Raw genomic sequence first — 17,970 nt, 5'->3', positions numbered from 1 at the left:
TCACTGGGGAGCCATGGCCTGCCCGTGCCTTTGCATGGATAGTGGGTTGGGAGTCAGCAGCCACCCCCAAATCAGCCCATGCCCCAGGAGCAAAGCAGCTCCCTGGATATCACTGCTGGGACCTAGCTGGAGCTCATTCAAGGCGGGTAGGAGTCCTGGTGTGGGGTCAGCCCTGGAGGTCACCCGTTCCCTTTGTCCCCAGCTGCTGCCAGTGGGGTGAGCTGGAGGCTGAGCCCCAATGGGTTTGCCTTCTCCCCAAAGTGCATCAGACAACCTCCTGCCAAGGGAAAAGGGCCTGGAAGCTTGGGGGGCTGCATGCTGCCGTGGTGGGGACGGGGAGTGAGCACCCTCCGGGGCAGTGCTGTGGGGCTCCTGCCCCGACCCCTGGGTCATGCTGTCCCTCTCACCTTTGTTCCTCAGCGACTTGACAGTGAAGCTCTGGAGTGGGAGGAGGTTGCCTGCGGGGTCAAACTAGGAACTGCAGAAAGACTGGAAGCGTGGGGCAGGGTGAAGGTCAGGGCACCTCCCCCTGCTCTCAGGACTCAGTCATCCACAGGAGCTCAGCCCAGGACAGGGATTTCTTTGTGCCTGACCCAACGGGGTGGACAATGCTGCGTCTGGTACTTCGAGCACTGTCAGCTCCTGTGAGGAAGCAGCTCTGTGGGGACCAGCAGCTCCACCTGCCCTCCTGCTGAGGTTTCTCCATGGTTCTCCAGTGAACAGGAAATGTTTCATCTCTCCTCTCACCCATCCTGCTGTAAGGACTTTGGGGGTCAGAGATCCCTGGCTCCTCAGAGACTCCCAGCTCCCTCCTGGGCCCCCGTGGCTCTGCCGTGCTGTGCTGCTCCTGGGCTGGTTCCTGCAGGAGTCTTCTCCACCCCACGAGGACGTTTGGTGTCTGTTGGCCAGGACCACAACACAGAGAGTGCTTCTCTGGAGCCATTACTTGTGAGACACCTCTGCTGTGGAGACTGCAGAAGGATTTCCTGGTATTCCCAGCCTTCTCTTTTCTTTGTGGACCTGTTCCCAGTGGTTGGAGGGGTGCACTCTGAGCTCCTTTGCCATGTCCCATCTCACGAGGCACAGCAACCTGGCATGATCTCCACTGGGCAACTTCCAGACAGACCTGCTGCAGTTCCCTTTGACACTGTCCAAACCCCAGTTGTAAACTCAACTGCCCCATGGCTCTGGGCTCTTCCCCACATGCCCAGCCTGCTCAGCCCTGCTCTGGACGTCGTGACCCCCATCAGGGCTTTGTGCTGTGTTCCTGCAGCCAGTTAACCGCCTTGAGACGGAGAAATGAAGCAAGAATGGAGGTTGTTATAGGGCAAAAAGGCCAAGGCTGGATTTGTCACCCCACTGCTGTGGCTCTGTCTGTCCTTCCCTTAGGTTCTGCCCTCAGACCTCTGCCTGGACTGGAGCTTGCCCAGGCTGGGCCTGCTGGGCTGCATGGATCCAAGGCTGGAGAGGAGCCAGCAAGGCAAGGAGCAGCCAGAGTCCACTGTGGCAGGAGCAGAGGGGGAAGGGGGTTGCACACTGACCTCGCACAAGTCCCCTGACTCCCCCTGTGCTCGGAGGACAATCCTGCAGTGGATGATCTTGCACAATCTCATCTCCTTGAGGGTCTGGGGGGCTCCAGCCAGGAGTGCTTCCCTAAGGACACACATTCTGCAGGCCCTTTGTATCTCCTGTTCAAGGGGGGCTGGTAAGGCCCTGGTCTCACACTGGAGCTTCCCTCCATCTCTCCTATGGCCCATTGGATCATCCCCTGCTCCGGGGCCACCCAGGGTTCTTGTGGAATGGCTGAGGAGACCCCAGGATGGGTGTTCCTGCCTCACACACTCTCCTTTCCCCTTTGTCGCAGAAGAAGCAGCACATGAACTCAAATTTAAGGATTTCTCCATGTGATCCCACCAGCACTGAACTGGGATCGTGGAGGCCAGGGGCTCCAGGACATGCCCCATCAAGCACAGACCATTTTCCCTCTGCTCTCTCCAAACACGGTGATACCTTGACCTGCCCCAGGTCATCTGCCACCAGCCCTTGTTCTAAGCATTCTGGCTGGAGTGAGGGGACTGCTCTGCATCTCTACATCATGAAAGACTGGAGTATCTCTATTGATTTGGGGGGGGAACGGGGGGTTGCCTTTTTTTTGGGAAAATTCCATCCTGCTGGCTTGCCTTGTTGGAGGGTAAATGGTACATATATGTGTGTGTGTGTGTGTGTGTGACCCTGCCCAGGACAGTCCCTGCTCCCCGTGAATGTGGCTGAGCCCTGCACAGCCAGGACTGGTGACTGCGTTGAGGAGAGGCTCCCATCCATCCTGTGAGACCTGTGGAACTGAGGGTGCAGCCAAAAGTGCACAGAGAGCTCAGCACCCAGTGGCACACAGCCATGGGGGTCTGGGGGTCTGCAGGAGGTGTCTCTCCCCCAGGCCTGTCTTGGAGAGGCTTTCTGCCCTCATTCCTCAGCTGGTTTCTGCTTCGCTTGGCTGGTAGGGCTCTGTGTGTGTGTGTCTCTGGTAGGTGTTTGGCTGTAGTCTGGTGTTGAATCTGTCTGCTCTGAGATCTCCAGTGCCTGCCCTGGAGCCTTCCCTGCTGCCATGGCTGAAGGGGGCACCTAGGCTCAGACCTGCCTTGCCTTTGCCCCCAGTACCTTCCAGTGTGCAGGCTGAAAGTGCCTGTTCAGTGTTCCAGGGCTGAGTGGCCAGTCCTGAGCCTCTCTTGCTGCTGTGTCCAGCAGCCTCAAGGCTCTCACAGCCTTGGAGGGAGGGAGCTGGTGCTGGGGCATTGGTGTCCTGAGGCAGGGGGTTTGAAGTGAGGAGAGTCCTGATTTAGGAATAGCATTCTCCAATTTAGTGCTCCCACTAAAACCCCCATCCCCAGCAGGGTGGAGAGGGGAATTGGAGGCACAGAAGATGAAGATCACAGGTTGAGATAAGAGCAATTTACTGGAAACAGCAGTGAGATAAAAAACAAACAGTAAAGACAGCAGCAATGTTAATAACAGAAGTACAAAAGAGAATGATTCACATGCAGAGTGCTCACCCTGACCTGCCTGCAGCCATGTTCTACTGACCAGAGCAGACCTCTCCTCTGAGGAGAAGAGAGGAATTGGATCCTGCCCCTGAATCTCCATGGCATCGGTACATTGTGAGTAAAGCCTTACACTGTTGTGGATCTGCTGTGCCAGCCTTGGCTCCACACAGCCCAGCAGAGCTCACTGCTGCTCTCCCCAGCTGGCTGGAGGCAGGGCCCTCTGCCTCTTGACAGGGTGCTCACTGCCTGCAGATGTGAAGGTGCATCCAGGAGGAGCAGAAGTGACATTAGCCCTTTTATTCTGTCTGAGCACATGCCCACTGGAAACTGGGCTGGCATTTGTCCTTGAAGAATTTCCTGCAGTTGTTGTTTTTCCTCTCGACTCACACCCCCATGCTTCTGGGGCAGAGGTGGGTTTTCCTTCCCACTTCCTCCTGTCCTCTCTGTGCTCATGCAGGTAAAACCATAGGTTGCCTTGGGGTGTGTCCCCTCCCTCTCAAGAGGGGGCCGGTTGCTCCCAGCAGCAGAGGCTCTGGTCTGTACTGGTGTGACATGGGACATTTCCTCCAACTGTGGACTGGAGGATAAGTCCAGTCCTAAACTGGACCTGGGCTGGTCCACTTTAGACAGCCTTTTTACACAGTGGAGACACAGGTTGGTAGGAAGGAAAAACAATGATCTTCGTCATCAGAGTTGGGGAGTCACCTTTAGCACTGTTTGCTGTCCTTCTGTTCAGATCTCTGAATAACCTCCCTAGAAATCTCTTTACTCCAAAGATTATGTGGACTGCACTAAAGAGACATGACAGAAATATGATTTCCTTAACATCCAAAGGGAATCCAGAACTTCAAAAGCTGTTTTATCAGACCTCAAGGGGGAAAAGTGGGTAAAAGTCTGGGGAAAATCATCCTCCCCTGTTCCCCCCATGGGTTGGTCATGATTGTTATTAATGGACTCCCAAAGGAAGTGCCCCAGGTAAGGGTAGAAGAGCAACACTCCAGACTTTCCAAATGACCCTCACTGCCCTTGGTGTTATCGTGTCATAAAGTAATAGAGCAGTCCTGATCCCCCTCCCTGCTCTGAGACAGAGACTGTGCTGGGAGCAGACAGAAATATTTCCAGGGTTTGGTACCCCCATGGGCAGACCAGGCAATGTTGTCACCAGGTGTATTAGGTGCTCAGTACCTAATACAAAAAATGTTGAGATCAAATTTGCTTCGAACCCACTCTGGGCAGATCTGTTCTTATCTCAACTGTTCAAGCCCTACCTTGGATGCCAAAAAAAAAAATCCAAAAAAAACCTGTTGTGGTTTAGGACTGGTATTTCCCAATTTAGTGTTCCCACTACAACTGTGTGCTGCCACAACCCCCATGTCCTTCCTTCCCTCTGCTGGGATGGAGAGGAGAACTGGAGGCACAACAGGTAAAAAAATGACAGGTGGAGATAGGAACAATTGACTGGAAACAGCAATGAGATAAGAAAAATGAACAGCAACAATTTTAATAACAAAAATGTACAAAGAGAGCAGATCACATGCAAGTGCTCACCAAAGTGCACGCTGCCCTGATTGGAAGAGATCCCTTCTCCCTGGAAGAGACTCCCTTTCCCCTGCCCAGCAATGATCTGAAAGAACTTCTGGGCTCTGGCCATGTCCCCTCCTGGCTACTGCAAAAATTAACTCTGTCCTGGCTGGAACCAGGCCAGGGGTGACTGTGATCCCATAGCTCTGTGTGTGTGTGTACGTGTGTGTGTAGGTCTTAGTACCTGTGTGGGTTGATGTTTCTCATGCAGAAGAGCATTTTTTGGGTGTTGATCTGGTTTAGCTACCTCACGGTGCAAGCTGGGTGCTGTCATCATTGGGTTTCCTGTTGGGGATGGGGTGGGGAGTTTGTGGTGTAAGACTTTTTATTTTTTTCTCTTAATTATTGTTACTGTTATGGTTTTGACACTTGAATTCACCCTGGGGACACGTGGCCTCGCTCCCACCTTGCTGCATGTCTGAGCCACCCCCTGTGTTTCCCTCCCTGCTCCTCCTGGGCAGGGAGCAGGGCTGGAGTCCATGCCCTGCCCTGCCAGCTCCCACCTTGCAGTGGGATCCCCAGAGCAGCTGCAACACCGAGATTTTGCTCCCATTTCTCGTGGGATTCCTGGTCTGAGGATCTGTGGTGTTGCCATTGGTGATTGGGTTGGTTGGTTGGTTGGTTGTGGCTCCCTTCTGGTCCCGTGCAAGGGTGGAAGGGGGCTCTGAAAGGCTCAGCTCAGCCCAAATTTCTCCCTCTGCTCTCACAGTCAGTCCCTGTGGATGTGATGAAGCTCTGGAGTGGGAGATGTCTGTGCAGAGCTCGTTGCTGGGGTGGGCTGGTTCCAGCCCCCACTGCCCAGAGCCTGCTGCAGCTGCAGGGCAGCAGGGCCTGGGTGCTGTGGGAGCCTCTGCCCAAGCTGGGCATGGCGTGTGAGGAGCCAGTTCTGGTGCGTGATGGGTTTTTCACTCCCCAAAACGTAGTTGTGTCCAGATTCAGTGCCAAGCACTGAACACAAACAAGGATAGCCCTGGAGCCCCCCAGCTCAGGCTGGCAGCTGCCCTGGCACGGGGTCAGGGTGCTCTGAGCCACACAGCCAGTTTGGGGTGCAGGTCCTCCCAAACACTAAAGCACAAGGTGCCACATGCAGGTGGGTCTGGCAAGGGTGGCCCCTTGGACCCTGGCCCTCCACAGCTCCAGTGGGACCATGGGCAGAGGCTGGAGGAGGAGGAGGACTGGGATGAAGGCTCCTTGCCTGTGGGTGAGATGTTCCAGCCCTGTGCACTGTGCTGGCTGCTCCCTGCAGCTCAGGGGCCTGGCTGCACACCTGAAGTCCCCTCTGGTGGCCTCAGAGCCCCTCTGAGAGCCCCTCCAGGGCAGGGACACTTTGGAGCTGCCTTTGTACCACACACCTCACTTTTCTCTGCCCTTGGGCACCTCGATTTGTGACAAGGGTGTGATCATACCTGCACTCCTGCCTCAGGTTGCTGGGTTATGCTTCTTTCCCCAGGGCCTAACTCTTGCTCTGGGGGTCTCCTCACCCCCAGCACACAGCTCCAGCCTCTGTGGAGGGAGCAGGGCTGGACCAGAGTCAGGAGCCTAAAAGCACTGGACCCCCAAACCACTGTGAGCCCTCCTGAGCAGTGTCCCCTCCCTGTCACCTACAGCTCTGATGACACAGGCTGGGCTGGCCAGCTGCGAGGAATGGAAGCTCTGGGGTCCCATCTTGTCCCCCCAGGTGTGTTGTTCCTCCCCACCACCTCTGAGCACAGCTGCTCTGGGGTCTCAGCTGCTGCCTCCTGCCTTGGTGCTGCAAATCAGTGCCTGCTTCCCCTGGTGCTCTCCCAGTGCCCCTCACCAGTCCTTCCTGTGCCCATCACCAGTCCTTCCTGTGCCCCTCACCAGCCCTTCCAGTGCCCCTCACCAGTCCTGCACATGCCCCACACTGGAGGGAGTCCAGGTATGATCCCTGCCAAGCACAGGGTTCCAGTTTGCTTTCCACAGGCTCCCTGGAGCTTCACTGTCTCCTGCAGGCTGCAGGTCCTTCTGAGCCCCCCTCACCCTTCTGGGAAGGGACGAGGACCCCCAGCCCCTCCCGGTGCTGCATGGTGCTCCAGCTGTCACTGGGACAGACCCAGCTCCCAGAAAAGCACAGCCCTGCACCTCCCTCCTGCCCCAGGGCTTGTCCCCTCACCCACCACAGCTCTGCCCTGGTTCCTACCAGCTGCTCCTCCTGGCCTGGGACCCCCAGGTGCAGCCCCTCACGAGGCTGGGGCAGCTGCAGCACTGTGTCCCTGCTCCATCACTCCTTTCTGCACAAGGAGCACAACAGCAGATGCCTTTTCACACTCGGAGCTTTTCCCAGAGGCCAGCTGCCCTGGAGGCTGGTGGTGTCTCTGTGGGGTTGTGCAGCCTGGCCCTGGCTGGGTTTGTCAGAGCATGAGGGGTGTGTGTGTGTTTTCTACCTTGGTGTGTTCCTGTAAATAGTGTAAGTTATTGTGCTCTCCTGCTGTACGTTTTTCAATGGCTGTTTGTTTCTTGCCTTTTTGTCTTTGCAAATAAAATGTTCTTGACATGAAGGGAGAGAGCACAGAGGTGGCTTTGAGGAGGGAAAGGGCACAGCCAGGAGCCTCCCACCCCCTCCTGTTCCCCTGAGCCTGGCCCAGGGGCTGGGGGATAGATGGGAAGGGGGGACTGTGGCTGCATCCCTTCTGGATGGAATGGAAAGTGTCCCTCCCCATGACAGGGGATTACACATGGTGGCCCTTAAAGGTCCCTTCCACCCCAGACTATTCTGTGATTCTATAATCCTCTTGGCTGGGAGAAGATTGGACAAGAGGAAACAGCCTCCAGTTGTTCCAGGGGAGGTTGAGGTTGGATATTGGGGGAAATTTCTGCATGAAAATGGTGCTCAGGCCTTGGCACAGGCTGCCCAGGGCAGTGGTGGAGTTACCATGGATGTGGGGACACGGTTCCACGGCGAACATGGCAGAGCTGGGGGAGTGGTTGGGCACCGTGATCTTAGAGGGCTTTTCCAAAGGAACGTTTCCATGATTCTCGGGTGACCTGGACCCCTGCAGGCAGTAGGTGCTCAGGCAGACAGGGCAGAACTGATCTTAGTGGGGGCAGATTCGGGGCCTGAGGTGGTGGAAGGGGCTGAGGGGCTGCCCCTCTCCTGGGGAGGAGGAGGGAGCCCACCAGGCAGTGCCAACCCCTGCAGGAGCCCGAGCATCCCTGAGCCCGCAGCATCGCATCAATGCCCCCGGGAAGGGAAGGGAAGGGAAGGGAAGGGAAGGGAAGGGAAGGGAAGGGAAGGGAAGGGAAGGGAAGGGAAGGGAAGGGAAGGGAAGGGAAGGGAAGGGAAGGGAAGGGAAGGGAAGGGAAGGGAAGGGAAGGGAAGGGAAGGGAAGGGAAGGGAAGGGAGCGGTGGCGCGGGGCCGCCGGCAGAGGTCAGCGCTGGCTGCGCCACCGCAGCGCCCGGAGCGCGGGAGGGGACACGGGGATGGGGAGGGGGGTGCGGGGTCCTGCCGGGGACGGGGGTCCTGCCCGGGGCTCAGGATGGCCTGTGCCTCCCAGCCCTGCCAGGCAGCCCCCGGGTTCCGCGGGGAGATGCTGGGCTGCAGTGCCGCGTCCTGCGGGATGGGGATGTTGGGAGCGCAGGGTCCTGCAGGTAGGAGGTTTTGGGGGCGATGCTGGGAGGGCCCCGCCGGTGCGGGGTGTTGCGGTGGAGGATGTGTGACACGGTGTCACCGTGTGGTGCCCGCTGAGCCCCCGAGGTGACCGATGCCAGAGTCCAACGACGCTGGGCAGCCTCCAGGGTGGGGAGGGGGACAGTGACCTGTACCTGCAGCCCCTCGGGGCCGGGCTCAGCTCCTGCAGCCTCCACTGCCCCTTTCCCAGCCGGCGCTGGTGGACTGGTCGGAGCGAGCGGGAGCTGCCAGCCTCGGGCTGTGCCCCGCTGCCCCCGTCCCTCCCTCCCGCACCCCTGCCCTGCCTGGGCACCGCTGCCCTGACACCCTGGGGCCGCAGCCCGGGTTCCAAACGTGCCCGCAGTGCTGGTCCCGAGCAGTGCCAGGCCAGCTCTGAGGTGTCTCTGGGGGCTGGCAGTGCCCACAGGTGTTCCAGCCCCCAGTACTATGCCCTGTGTCACCCTCAGCCTGTGACACGGCTGTCACCTTGGCATGAGCCTCCATGGTGCTGCCAGGGCGAGTGGCAGCCCTGGGCTACAAACGCGGGGGTGTCATGGGCCCAATTCCCCCCGGCAGCGCAGGTGACATCGCTCCTGCTCCCACCTGGTGCCTCAGCCACTCGTGGCACCACAGACACATTTTCTTGCCAGTCTTCATGTCACCATGTCACACTCATGGCCACCTCTTTCTTGCTGCAGCATGCCAAGCTTGGCTGGCAGCGAGCTGTGCCATGCGCCCCCCATGCCTGAAGGTGCACCGGGCCAGCAGCAAGGGGACAGCAGGGACACAGCCCTGGGAGCTGTGGCAATGAGATGCTGGCAGCCCCGTGCCGCCCATCCTCAGGCTGAGGGAGGAATTGCTCTGAGCCCATCAGGGCTGTGGCTGCTTCTGGGTAGGGGAGGGTCCCATGGGCACCATTCGGCACCTTGCTGTGCCCCGTGGCTTTAGGGAGGCCATGGGGACACCTGAGGAGAGGCTTATGCCCTCCCAGGCTCCCAGCACAGTGCTTCAGCATCTCTGGGGAGTGTTGCCCATTGTGATCTCCCCAGGGGCCATCACAGGGCCCAGGCCATGGCACCTCAGTGGCCAAAGGGGCAGGGAGGGCATTCCTGCAGGCAGGAAAGCTGGAGGGTGCCTGCAGGGGGGTGGGGAGGAGAGCTCAGACGCTCTGCCCTCCTGATTCCCAAAGGCAAGGGAAGGAAGGGGCAGGCTCAGGAGGACACAGAGGACTCCCACTGTGCCAAGCACACAGGAGGCTGAGGGTGTCACCCTCGGGGCCCCTCTGCCATGGTGGCACTGCCTGATGCGTGGGCTGGCTGTGGTGCCTCCCTGAGGTCAGTCTGCAGGGAAGGGACATCTGGACAGGGCGTGCTCAGGGTGGTCTGTGCCACACAGCCCTGCCAGGCAGTCCCCGAAATCCCTGCCAGGGGCAGAGCTGTGGGTGGGTGGGCTGTGCACGGCTCGGGCAGGAGATTCCCAAATGCCACAGGGCCACCTCATCACCCCTTGGCTGGTGGCCCAGGGGATGGTGAAATTTTGGCATGTCCCACCCTGCTCCAGGGACACCTGCATTGTCGTGGTGGGTGGAAAAACCTTCCCCAGGGGCAGCTTTCCAACCACAGGCACTGGCAGCCCAGTGGGCAGCCAGCTCCCCAGGCACGGGGCAGCCCTGGGCTCCATCCCTGGCTGGGTGCCTGGCCAGGCTCTGGGTCTCTTTCCCTGGTGGCCCTGGCTTGCCCTGTGGCAGTGACAGACGGGGCTGCTCCCTGCCAGGGGATGTCCCTGTGGGACGCTGTGCCCAGTAAACAGAAGGGCCTGGCAGCACCAGCACTCCCGAGTATGCTGAGGAGGAATGAAGCTGGGGTGGGTGATCAGCCGGTGGGACCTGGTGCCTCCTGGCTGGCACATTGGCCCTGCCTGCCCCGGGGCCTGGGGGATGTGACACAGGGGACAGGACATGAGCCAGCCTGCCCTTGCTGGTCCATGTGCCAGGCTGGAGTATCCATGTTTGCGACAGCCTGTCAGCACAGTGTCACAGGAGATGGTTTGCTGCCAGGTTTGGAGTGATAAGGACCCTGAAGTGACAAGGAGGAAGCTCTGTGATGCCAGGGTCTGCAATGCTCCCAGGTGCCCAGGATTGCCTCAGTCTGCTCATGGTGTGGACGTGGCTGCATGGACAAAGAACCAGAACCAGGCAAAGGGGTGCCCCAACTTCGGCTGGGACTGGCCTGGCACAGGCCTCCCTTGCCAGCACAGGGCTAAACCCAGCAGGAATAAACCTCAAAGGGCCCCAGGTACCCCTGCCCAAGGCCAGAGAGGCAAGAGCCACCAAAAGCACTTCCCCAAATGCATCCCAGGACCCTGCCTTGTCCCTTGGCACATGTCCCTGGTGAGCTACGTGCCTGCCGGTGCCAGGCGTGTGTGACATGGCAGGGCCCGGGCTGTCACAGCTCTGCAGCCTCTCCCAGACCTCCCCCAGGCAAACATCGACCTGTTCTGACGGACAGAGCAGCAGTTCTCAGGCACTTCCCTGGTCTCTGCTGTATCCCCACAAAAACCACCTGTGCCAACCTGAGCCCTGCTCCCAGCACATGCCCTGTCCCCAGGGTTTGTCCCGCTTGGTCACTGAGACCCTCTTCCTGCTCTGGGAAATCTGTGCCCGTGCCACCCAAGCCTCGGTGCCGCTCCAGGCGCAGCCAGGGCACCCCCACCTGCCCTGCCGGCTGCCACCCTGACTGCCCACCTGCACTGCCGGCTGCCACCCTGACTGCCCACCTGCCCTGCTGGCTGCCACCCTGACTGCCCACCCACCCTGCTGGCTGCCACCCTGACTGCCCACCCGCCCTGCCGGCTGCCAGGCTGACTGCCCACCTGCCCTGCCGGCTGCCACCCTGACTGCCCACCCGCCCTGCTGGCTGCCACCCTGACTGCCCACCTGCCCTGCCGGCTGCCAGGCTGACTGCCCACCTGCCCTGCTGGCTGCCACCCTGACTGCCCACCTGCCCTGCCGGCTGCCAGGCTGACTGCCCGCCTGGCCAGGCGTGTGCCCGGGGCACGGTCCTGGCTCCACTGCCCAGGCGAGCCCCAGGCAGGGATCCATAGGCCCCAGGGCCCACCCCGACCCCACGGGCGGTTTTGGCTGCGGGAGCTGAGTGAACCTGCTGCTGTGAGCAAACAAACACGAGCCTGGCAAGAAAACAGCCCGTGAAGGCAGTGTGGGTGAAACTCTGGGCACCGGTGGGGCACGGGCTCTGACAATGATTAAACTGGCCAGCCCAGATTTCCCGGCACGGCAGCGCAGGGCTGGGACCCGGTGGTTCATATTATGCAAATCACCTGGATCTGGGAGCATGAACGTTTGGGGCTGGAATTCCCCTCGGGCTGCCAGATTGTTACGCCGCCCAAGCTATAAAAGCAGAGGCACGGGCAGGGCTTGCCCACCGGCACCAGCCTCCCGGGGCCCATGAGCAGTGGCTAGTGGCCAGCCGGGCTCCTCTCCCCTGGCTCCTCTCTGGATTACCCGCCGCTGCTGGAGTTGCCACCACAGAAGGTACCAAAGCTTTTTTGCCGAGCCTGTTGACGTCCCCGAGCCCAGGACGCTGCTTTGCTCTCCTCCTTGCACCTCGGCTCTCGGCGGGGGATGCGCTCGGGCCTTTCTCCACGCTCCGCCTCGGCTCTGCCACCGCGGCCGGGAGTGAGGGCCCGCGGGGGCCGGCGGCACAGCAGCTCCCCTCCAGCCCCCAAAACGGACAGCGCGATTTGGCTTTTTGTGAGGGCCGGGCAGGGCTCGGTGCCCTCCTGGCTGCAGTGATTGGGATGTGCTCGCTGGGACCGGTGCGGAGGACTGGAGCTGTGGCACGGCAGTGGGCAGCGGGGCAGCCGGCTGGGCCAGGGGGCTCAGGAGTGGCCGAGTGCCGAACCCCCCCACCCACGGAGGGGCTGGGGGTCACTGTTCTCTGCCAGCCGCCTTCTTGCTGTCACCTCTTGCTGGGTGAGGCCAGGCTGCTGGGGACAGGGCTGCTCACAGGCAGAGTGACGCCACGTCCCCAGCTCGCTCCGGCTCAGCCTCCCTCTGTGCTGGCCCCCGAGGAGCTGTGAGTCAGCCCCAGCCCCAGCCAGCAGGTGCTGGGTGCATATTTCTGCAGAAGTGACCCGAGAGGTGACGATGGGTGGAGGCAGAGACAGCCCGACCTCACCCAGCCTGGCTCTGGGGTGCCGCAGGTGCTGGGGGCCTGGGCTCACTGTCATCTCTCGGCACAGAGCTCCATGGCAGGATCTTGTGAGATCAGCAACATCTTCTCTAACTACATCAGCGCCATGTACCAGCCCGACGAGGTGCAGCCAAGCTTGGACATGCTGGGACAGCTTGGGGATGACAGCAGCCTGGGGCTTAGCCTCCCGGCCAGCCAGCCCCCAGCACAGAGCACAGGTAGGAGCAGGGGAGTGGCACTGGTGGCACTGGGGAGCCGGCACATGGGGCAGCTGTGAGGCAGTGTCACTGGCTGGGAAGAGCACTGCAAGGTCCTTGTCCCACTAGGACAGGTCAGCAGCTTCCACCATGCCTCAGTTTCCCCAGGGAAAGGCTGTGGGAGGACACTCTGGGTGGCACAAGGAATGGCTGCTGGGAGCACATCTGATTTATACAGGAGGGAATATTTATACAGGGGGAATCACTGTCCTCCTCCCACAGCACAGCACAGGGGACAGGCTGCCAGGGCTCACCAGGAGCAGTTTGGAGGTACGATCCTGGTGATGGGGGCTCGTGTGATGGTGCTCAGGGAGGCACCATGAGAAACACCAGCAGAGCAGGCTGGATCACAGCACAAACAGGACAAATGGCACCGAAACCAGCCGTGGGGGAAGCGTGGGGTCTGCAGGGCAGGGCACTATGGAAGCTTTAGTCCCATAGCTCTTCAAGAGCAGGGCCTGTGTGTCCCTCAGGATCGCCACTGGACCACACCAGGTGTCCAGTGGCCACGGGCAGCCCACCCGAGGCACATGGTGCTGGCATGGCCACCCTGCTCTGAGCCCTGCTCTCCATCCCTTGCAGACAAGCCCGAGTGGTTCAGTGAGCTCCCGTACTTCTGGAGCAAGGTGCAGGTGCTGGAGTGGATCAGCTACCACGTGGAGAAGAACAAGTACGATGCCAGCTCCATCGACTTCTCCTGCTGCAACATGGACGGGCACACGCTGTGCCACTGCAGCAGGGACCAGATGCGCCTCATCTTCGGGCCCCTGGGGGATGAGCTCTACGACCGCCTGCACGAGATCAGTGAGTGCACCAGGGTCTCCTTCTTCTGCAGGCCCAGCAGCTTGAAGAATGAGTTTGAGAGCCCTCCACTAGCCCAGGAGGCCAGTGCTTCCTGAGCACTGCAGAGGCTGCTTGGGAGGGTGTGGGGGCACAGACCAGAGTCCAAGCATGGCTGGGCTCAGCTCCCAGTATGCACTATTCACCTTCATATGGAACAGGCATTGCTAATCCCAGTCCTTCACCCCTCTAGCCTCCGATGAGCTGAACTGGATCATTGATTTGCTGGAAAAGGAGGATGCGACTTCCCAGACCTTCCTAAACTCCAGCCAGCTAGGTAAGAGAGGGGCCCTGGCCAAGCCTTTTCCCCAGGGATTACATACTGATGGCAGCAAGGCTAACCCCTTTCTTCCCTTCTCTGCCCCTTCCAGAGCTGGGAAATCCCTGTGCCAAGGACTCCCTGGAGGACCTAAAGCCCACAAACCCTTTCACAGACTTCACCTGCTTGCCGGGTTCCATGTCGCCAGGCAGCTCTGATGTCTCAGGTCAGTGTTTTCACAAGGGTGGGTTTAGGTCTCACAGCAGTCTGGTGGAAAGGATGGCAACCAGGGGGAAAAGCCCCCAGATGCTCAGAGGTCTGAACCCTGATCCTTTGCTTCTCAGGACCTGTGATGTCCCACAGCCCCAACTCTCAGGACTCCGGTGGAAGTGACCTCGACTTCGACCCTGCAGAATCAAAGCTCTTTCCTGATGGTGAGATGTTTCCTTCCAGACAGGAGCTGGGAGGGGAGGGCTAGCTCCCAGGCAGTTCTGCATTTCCTGCCTGGGCATGATTTGGGGACAACACCTGAACACCCATGCTCACACTGAGAAGGAGGGAAAGGCCTGTTTCCTTGAGTGCTCTGCTTCTGTTTCTCTCCATTGAGCAGGGTGATGGGCAGGGCAGTGGTGATCCTGTGGGAAGGGGTGGGTGGTGGCAGATGGATAAAGACTGCAGCCAGGGATCCTGGGCACAGGAGTCAGCGTTTTGATATTGATCCCAGTTGGTGATGACACTGGGAACACCAGGAATGCAAGGAAGCAGTAGGGTTTGGGGAAGGAGCAGCATGCTGCCCTAAGCATAGTGTCGGGTATGAGGGTGGGATGAGGCTGGAGGGAATGGGGTGACCTTGCTCTCAGGAGATATTTCCCTGGTACCTGGGCCTGAAAAGAGGATGCTCCTGGTCCCTGGGAGGACAGGGAGGGGGCTGCAGCCCAGCATGTGCTGCCCAGCCTGATGTGTGCCCCTCTCTTCGTGCACAGACCACTTTCCAGGCAGCAAAAAAGGGGACAGCAAACACGGCAAGCGGAAACGGGGACGGCCCCGAAAACTCAGCAAGGAGAGCAGAGACTGCCTGGAGAACAGGAAGAGCAAGCACTGTACGTGAACCTTCAGCCCGGGAGCCTGGACTGCCTCTCTTGGCTTCATGGGGAGTTATGGGAGGAAGGGCCTTGGCAGGGGTGTTTAGGGTGATCCAAAGGTCCAAGGACCTGCAGGAGCTTCCCTGCTTTACAGCTCAATGTCCTCTTTCAGCCCCAAGAGGTACCCACCTGTGGGAATTCATCCGGGACATCCTGATCCACCCTGAGCTGAACGAGGGGCTGATGAAGTGGGAGGACCGGCAGGAGGGCGTCTTCAAGTTCCTGCGCTCGGAAGCAGTGGCTCAGCTCTGGGGCCAGAAGAAGAAAAACAGCAGCATGACCTACGAGAAGCTGAGCAGAGCCATGCGGTAAGTGCCCTACCCTGTCCTGGGGGGGGGACTCAGCCCCACGGGGGCTCAGCCTGAGCCCTCCAGCAGCTCCTCAGAGCCCTGATTGCACCTCTGTCTCCCACAGATATTACTACAAGCGAGAGATCCTGGAGAGAGTCGATGGACGACGGCTGGTGTACAAGTTTGGGAAGAACTCCAGCGGCTGGAAGGAAGAGGAGGTGCTCAACAGGAACAAGGAGCTGTAGGAGTCCTGGATCAGCCAGGGGGTGATAAGCCCCTCGGGGGAGGCCCCTGAGCTGGGCTCCTTGACAGGAAACTTTGCCTGCAGCTGTATCTGGAAGCTGCTGGCCCATGCAGCGTGTGGAATTCCGACCCTCGCGTGGGCACGCTCGTGTGTGCGGGTGACTGCCAGCACCGAGGTGTTCAGAGCCCATGTTTTGGCTCCAGTAGGTTATTGCAAACTGTGACTTCCCTTGCTGGATCCGTACCTCCAGCTGGAGCCGTGGGGACTGCGGCTGTTCCAAAGCCTGAACAGATGCAACGGGGAAGAGAATTCAAGCCCCACTGAGAGCCCAGCAGGCCTCCTGCTATCACCCACCTCCTGCCTGGGCAAAGGTGCAGCACATGTGTGTCACCTGTGACTGAACAGAGCTTGTCCCAGCTGTGGGGTCTTCCCTCTCACTGCTTGCACCGTGCCAAAGGTGTCCTGTCCTCTTCACTGCATGTGGGTTGGGTGAGACCCCCTTTGTGTAGCAGCTTCTCAGTGTGGCACCTGCTGAGAGAAGATGGGAACATTGCGGAGCTTCACCTGGCCCCAGGAAGCCGTCGGTGTGTGAGAAGAGGATGAGGGACAGCAGGGCCATGCTGCATTTTCAGCCTGGCCTGTGTCTAGAGCCAGGCCTTTTCTCCAAAAGTAGCTTCTAATTTATGTAAGACCCAAAACAAATTCAGAGTGAACGTACAGATATATTTTTTCATGAGTAAGATGTTTCTTAGTGAGAGCGTGTGCTGTGGGGCACACAGGTGTGTGGTGGCAGGTGCTGATGCTCAGCTGGACTGAAGTGATGTCACAGGGCACAGACTGGTGCTGTGCCAGCCACGGAAGGGGACGCCAACCCAGCCAGGCACCCACCAGGTGCATGTGGTTTTCTCCTTTTCAAGTGGGAATATAAAATGAATAAATTGTTGGTTTGTTGTGTTTTTGTAGCTATCTGTTAATTTTCTTGTTTTTCTTAAACACGTGGTGAGGACCAGGCCTGTGTTACTTGGGATGTGCCATGGCATGGACCTCATCTGCCACCATCTCCTGCCTGGTCATCCTGGCACAGAGTCGCAGGGTCTTCCTCAGGGTGAGGTGGGCTTGTCCCAGACTGGCTCAAAGCCACCCATGGAGGGGCATCTCACACATTGGTCAAACACTGGAATCATCTGCCCAGGGCGGTGGTGGAGTCACCATCCCTGGATGTGTTTAAAAACAGACTGGATGTGGCACTGGGTGCCATGATCTCGTTGAGGTGTTAGAACAGGGGCTGGACTCGATGGTCTTAAAGGTCTCTTCTAACCTAAAAATTCTGTGATTCACTCCCACACCCTGACCCTTCTGAGAGCCCTCTGGAATTCCAGCCCTGGCACTTGCCTTTCCTGGAGCCAGAGTTCACCAGCTGCAGGCTGATGGGAAGCAAAGCCCTGGCTGATCTGGGGAGGGGTTTCTCTAACATCCTCCACATTAATACCCAGTCACAGCCTGGGAGAGGACCTTTAGCCTCTCCCTGGCCAGGGAGACATGGAGGGATACCAAGAAGCAGCACAGGCACTACAGGATGATTAATGCTTGCTCATCTCTGAGCCTGGCTGCTTTCTGCCTCTTCCAGGACCTGGGTGGCACAAGGGCCACATCTCAGGAGCGGGGACTGCAGTGACCTGGCAGTGCAGGCAGCCCAAACACATCATGTTCCCCTCCTTGCCCAATGCCATCTTGCCTCCTCATCCAGCCCAGGTGTGAGGAAGCCAGGAGCTTGTCTCAGGGGTGCTGAGATGACCTCTCCAACCCACAGGATCTGTCTTGGGGTGGCAAGAAGGAGTTCAGGGTGCTGAAGGCCAGCAGACTCTCCAATATGTTTCTACCATGAACATGGCCAGCAGCAGTGGCTCCTGGCTGGCACACGCTGCATTTCACAGTGAGTCTCTCTGAACACTGCTGGGCACCAGAGGATCTTGGTGCCACCCTGCTGAATGCTGGTGCCCAGCACGTGCGGAATGGGGCACACTGGGCACTGCTCAGTTCCTGCTCACCCCAAGGAGAAAAGCCCTGGGACCCGTCCTCGGAGCTTGGAGCTGGACAAGGTCTGGGATGCCCAGGCAAAAGCTGTGCCACATCCCTTTTTATGGTTTCAGCCACTGCCTGGAGGGACTAAAGAAAGAAGTCAGAGCGCCAGCAGGAGGGTAAGGGGAGGTTTTGCTGCCTAGACAGCAAAGGTGCTTTGCAAAGCCTGAGATGCATTTTTGGCAGGGGTATCCAGCCATTGTCATAGAATCACAGAATCCTAGAACAGTTTGGGTTGGTAGGGGACATGAAGCTCATCTGATTCCACACCCCTGCCATGGGCAGGGACACTTTCCACTAGCCCAGGTTTCTCCAAGCCCTGTCCAGCCTGGCCTTGAACTCTTCCAGGGATGGGGCAGCCACAGCTTCTCTGGGCAACCTGTGCCAGGATCTCACCACA

General features: G+C 59.1%; 2 protein-coding genes across 5 annotated transcripts in view; both read left to right on the top strand.

Annotated features, from left to right (window-relative positions):
- KIF21B (kinesin family member 21B) overlaps window positions 1-7,138 on the top strand; it is a 51,662-nt gene extending 44,524 nt beyond the window's left edge. For all 4 annotated transcript variants that reach the window (XR_005259765.1, XR_005259764.1, XM_038162485.1 and 1 more), the window contains one exon: window positions 421-7,138. Coding sequence is in view for 2 of the 4 variants with exons in the window: in XM_038162485.1 (XP_038018413.1) it covers window positions 421-475 (55 nt within the window). In the remaining 2 variants the exon portion in view is untranslated. The remainder of the gene's footprint in view (window positions 1-420) is intronic.
- A 4,471-nt stretch (window positions 7,139-11,609) lies between these two features.
- ELF3 (E74 like ETS transcription factor 3) lies at window positions 11,610-16,453 on the top strand. Its single transcript, XM_038162765.1, has 9 exons — window positions 11,610-11,798; window positions 12,509-12,677; window positions 13,299-13,520; window positions 13,750-13,833; window positions 13,928-14,041; window positions 14,160-14,249; window positions 14,799-14,915; window positions 15,070-15,265; window positions 15,372-16,453. Exons 2-9 carry the CDS (start codon window positions 12,515-12,517, stop codon window positions 15,490-15,492), a joined length of 1,107 nt encoding a protein of 368 aa, XP_038018693.1. The 5' UTR covers window positions 11,610-11,798; window positions 12,509-12,514; the 3' UTR covers window positions 15,493-16,453.
- The last annotated feature ends 1,517 nt before the right edge of the window (window positions 16,454-17,970 follow it).

The sequence above is a fragment of the Motacilla alba genome, chromosome 26 (genome assembly GCF_015832195.1).
Source record: "Motacilla alba alba isolate MOTALB_02 chromosome 26, Motacilla_alba_V1.0_pri, whole genome shotgun sequence".
Lineage (NCBI taxonomy): Eukaryota > Metazoa > Chordata > Aves > Passeriformes > Motacillidae > Motacilla > Motacilla alba.
Note: the sequence above shows the minus strand (reverse complement) of the source record. Positions and strands in the feature narration are given on the sequence as shown.

What these genes read in the sequence shown, in the direction of transcription:
- ELF3 (XM_038162765.1), top strand. Translation starts at nt 12,515, where the DNA reads ATGGCAGGATCTTGTGAGATCAGCAACATCTTCTCTAACTACATCAGC. An exon ending in AGGCAGCTCTGATGTCTCAG is followed by an intron (nt 14,042 to 14,159) that starts GTCAGTGTTTTC and finishes TTTGCTTCTCAG; the next exon opens with GACCTGTGATGTCCCACAGC. An exon ending in GAACAGGAAGAGCAAGCACT is followed by an intron (nt 14,916 to 15,069) that starts GTACGTGAACCT and finishes GTCCTCTTTCAG; the next exon opens with CCCCAAGAGGTACCCACCTG.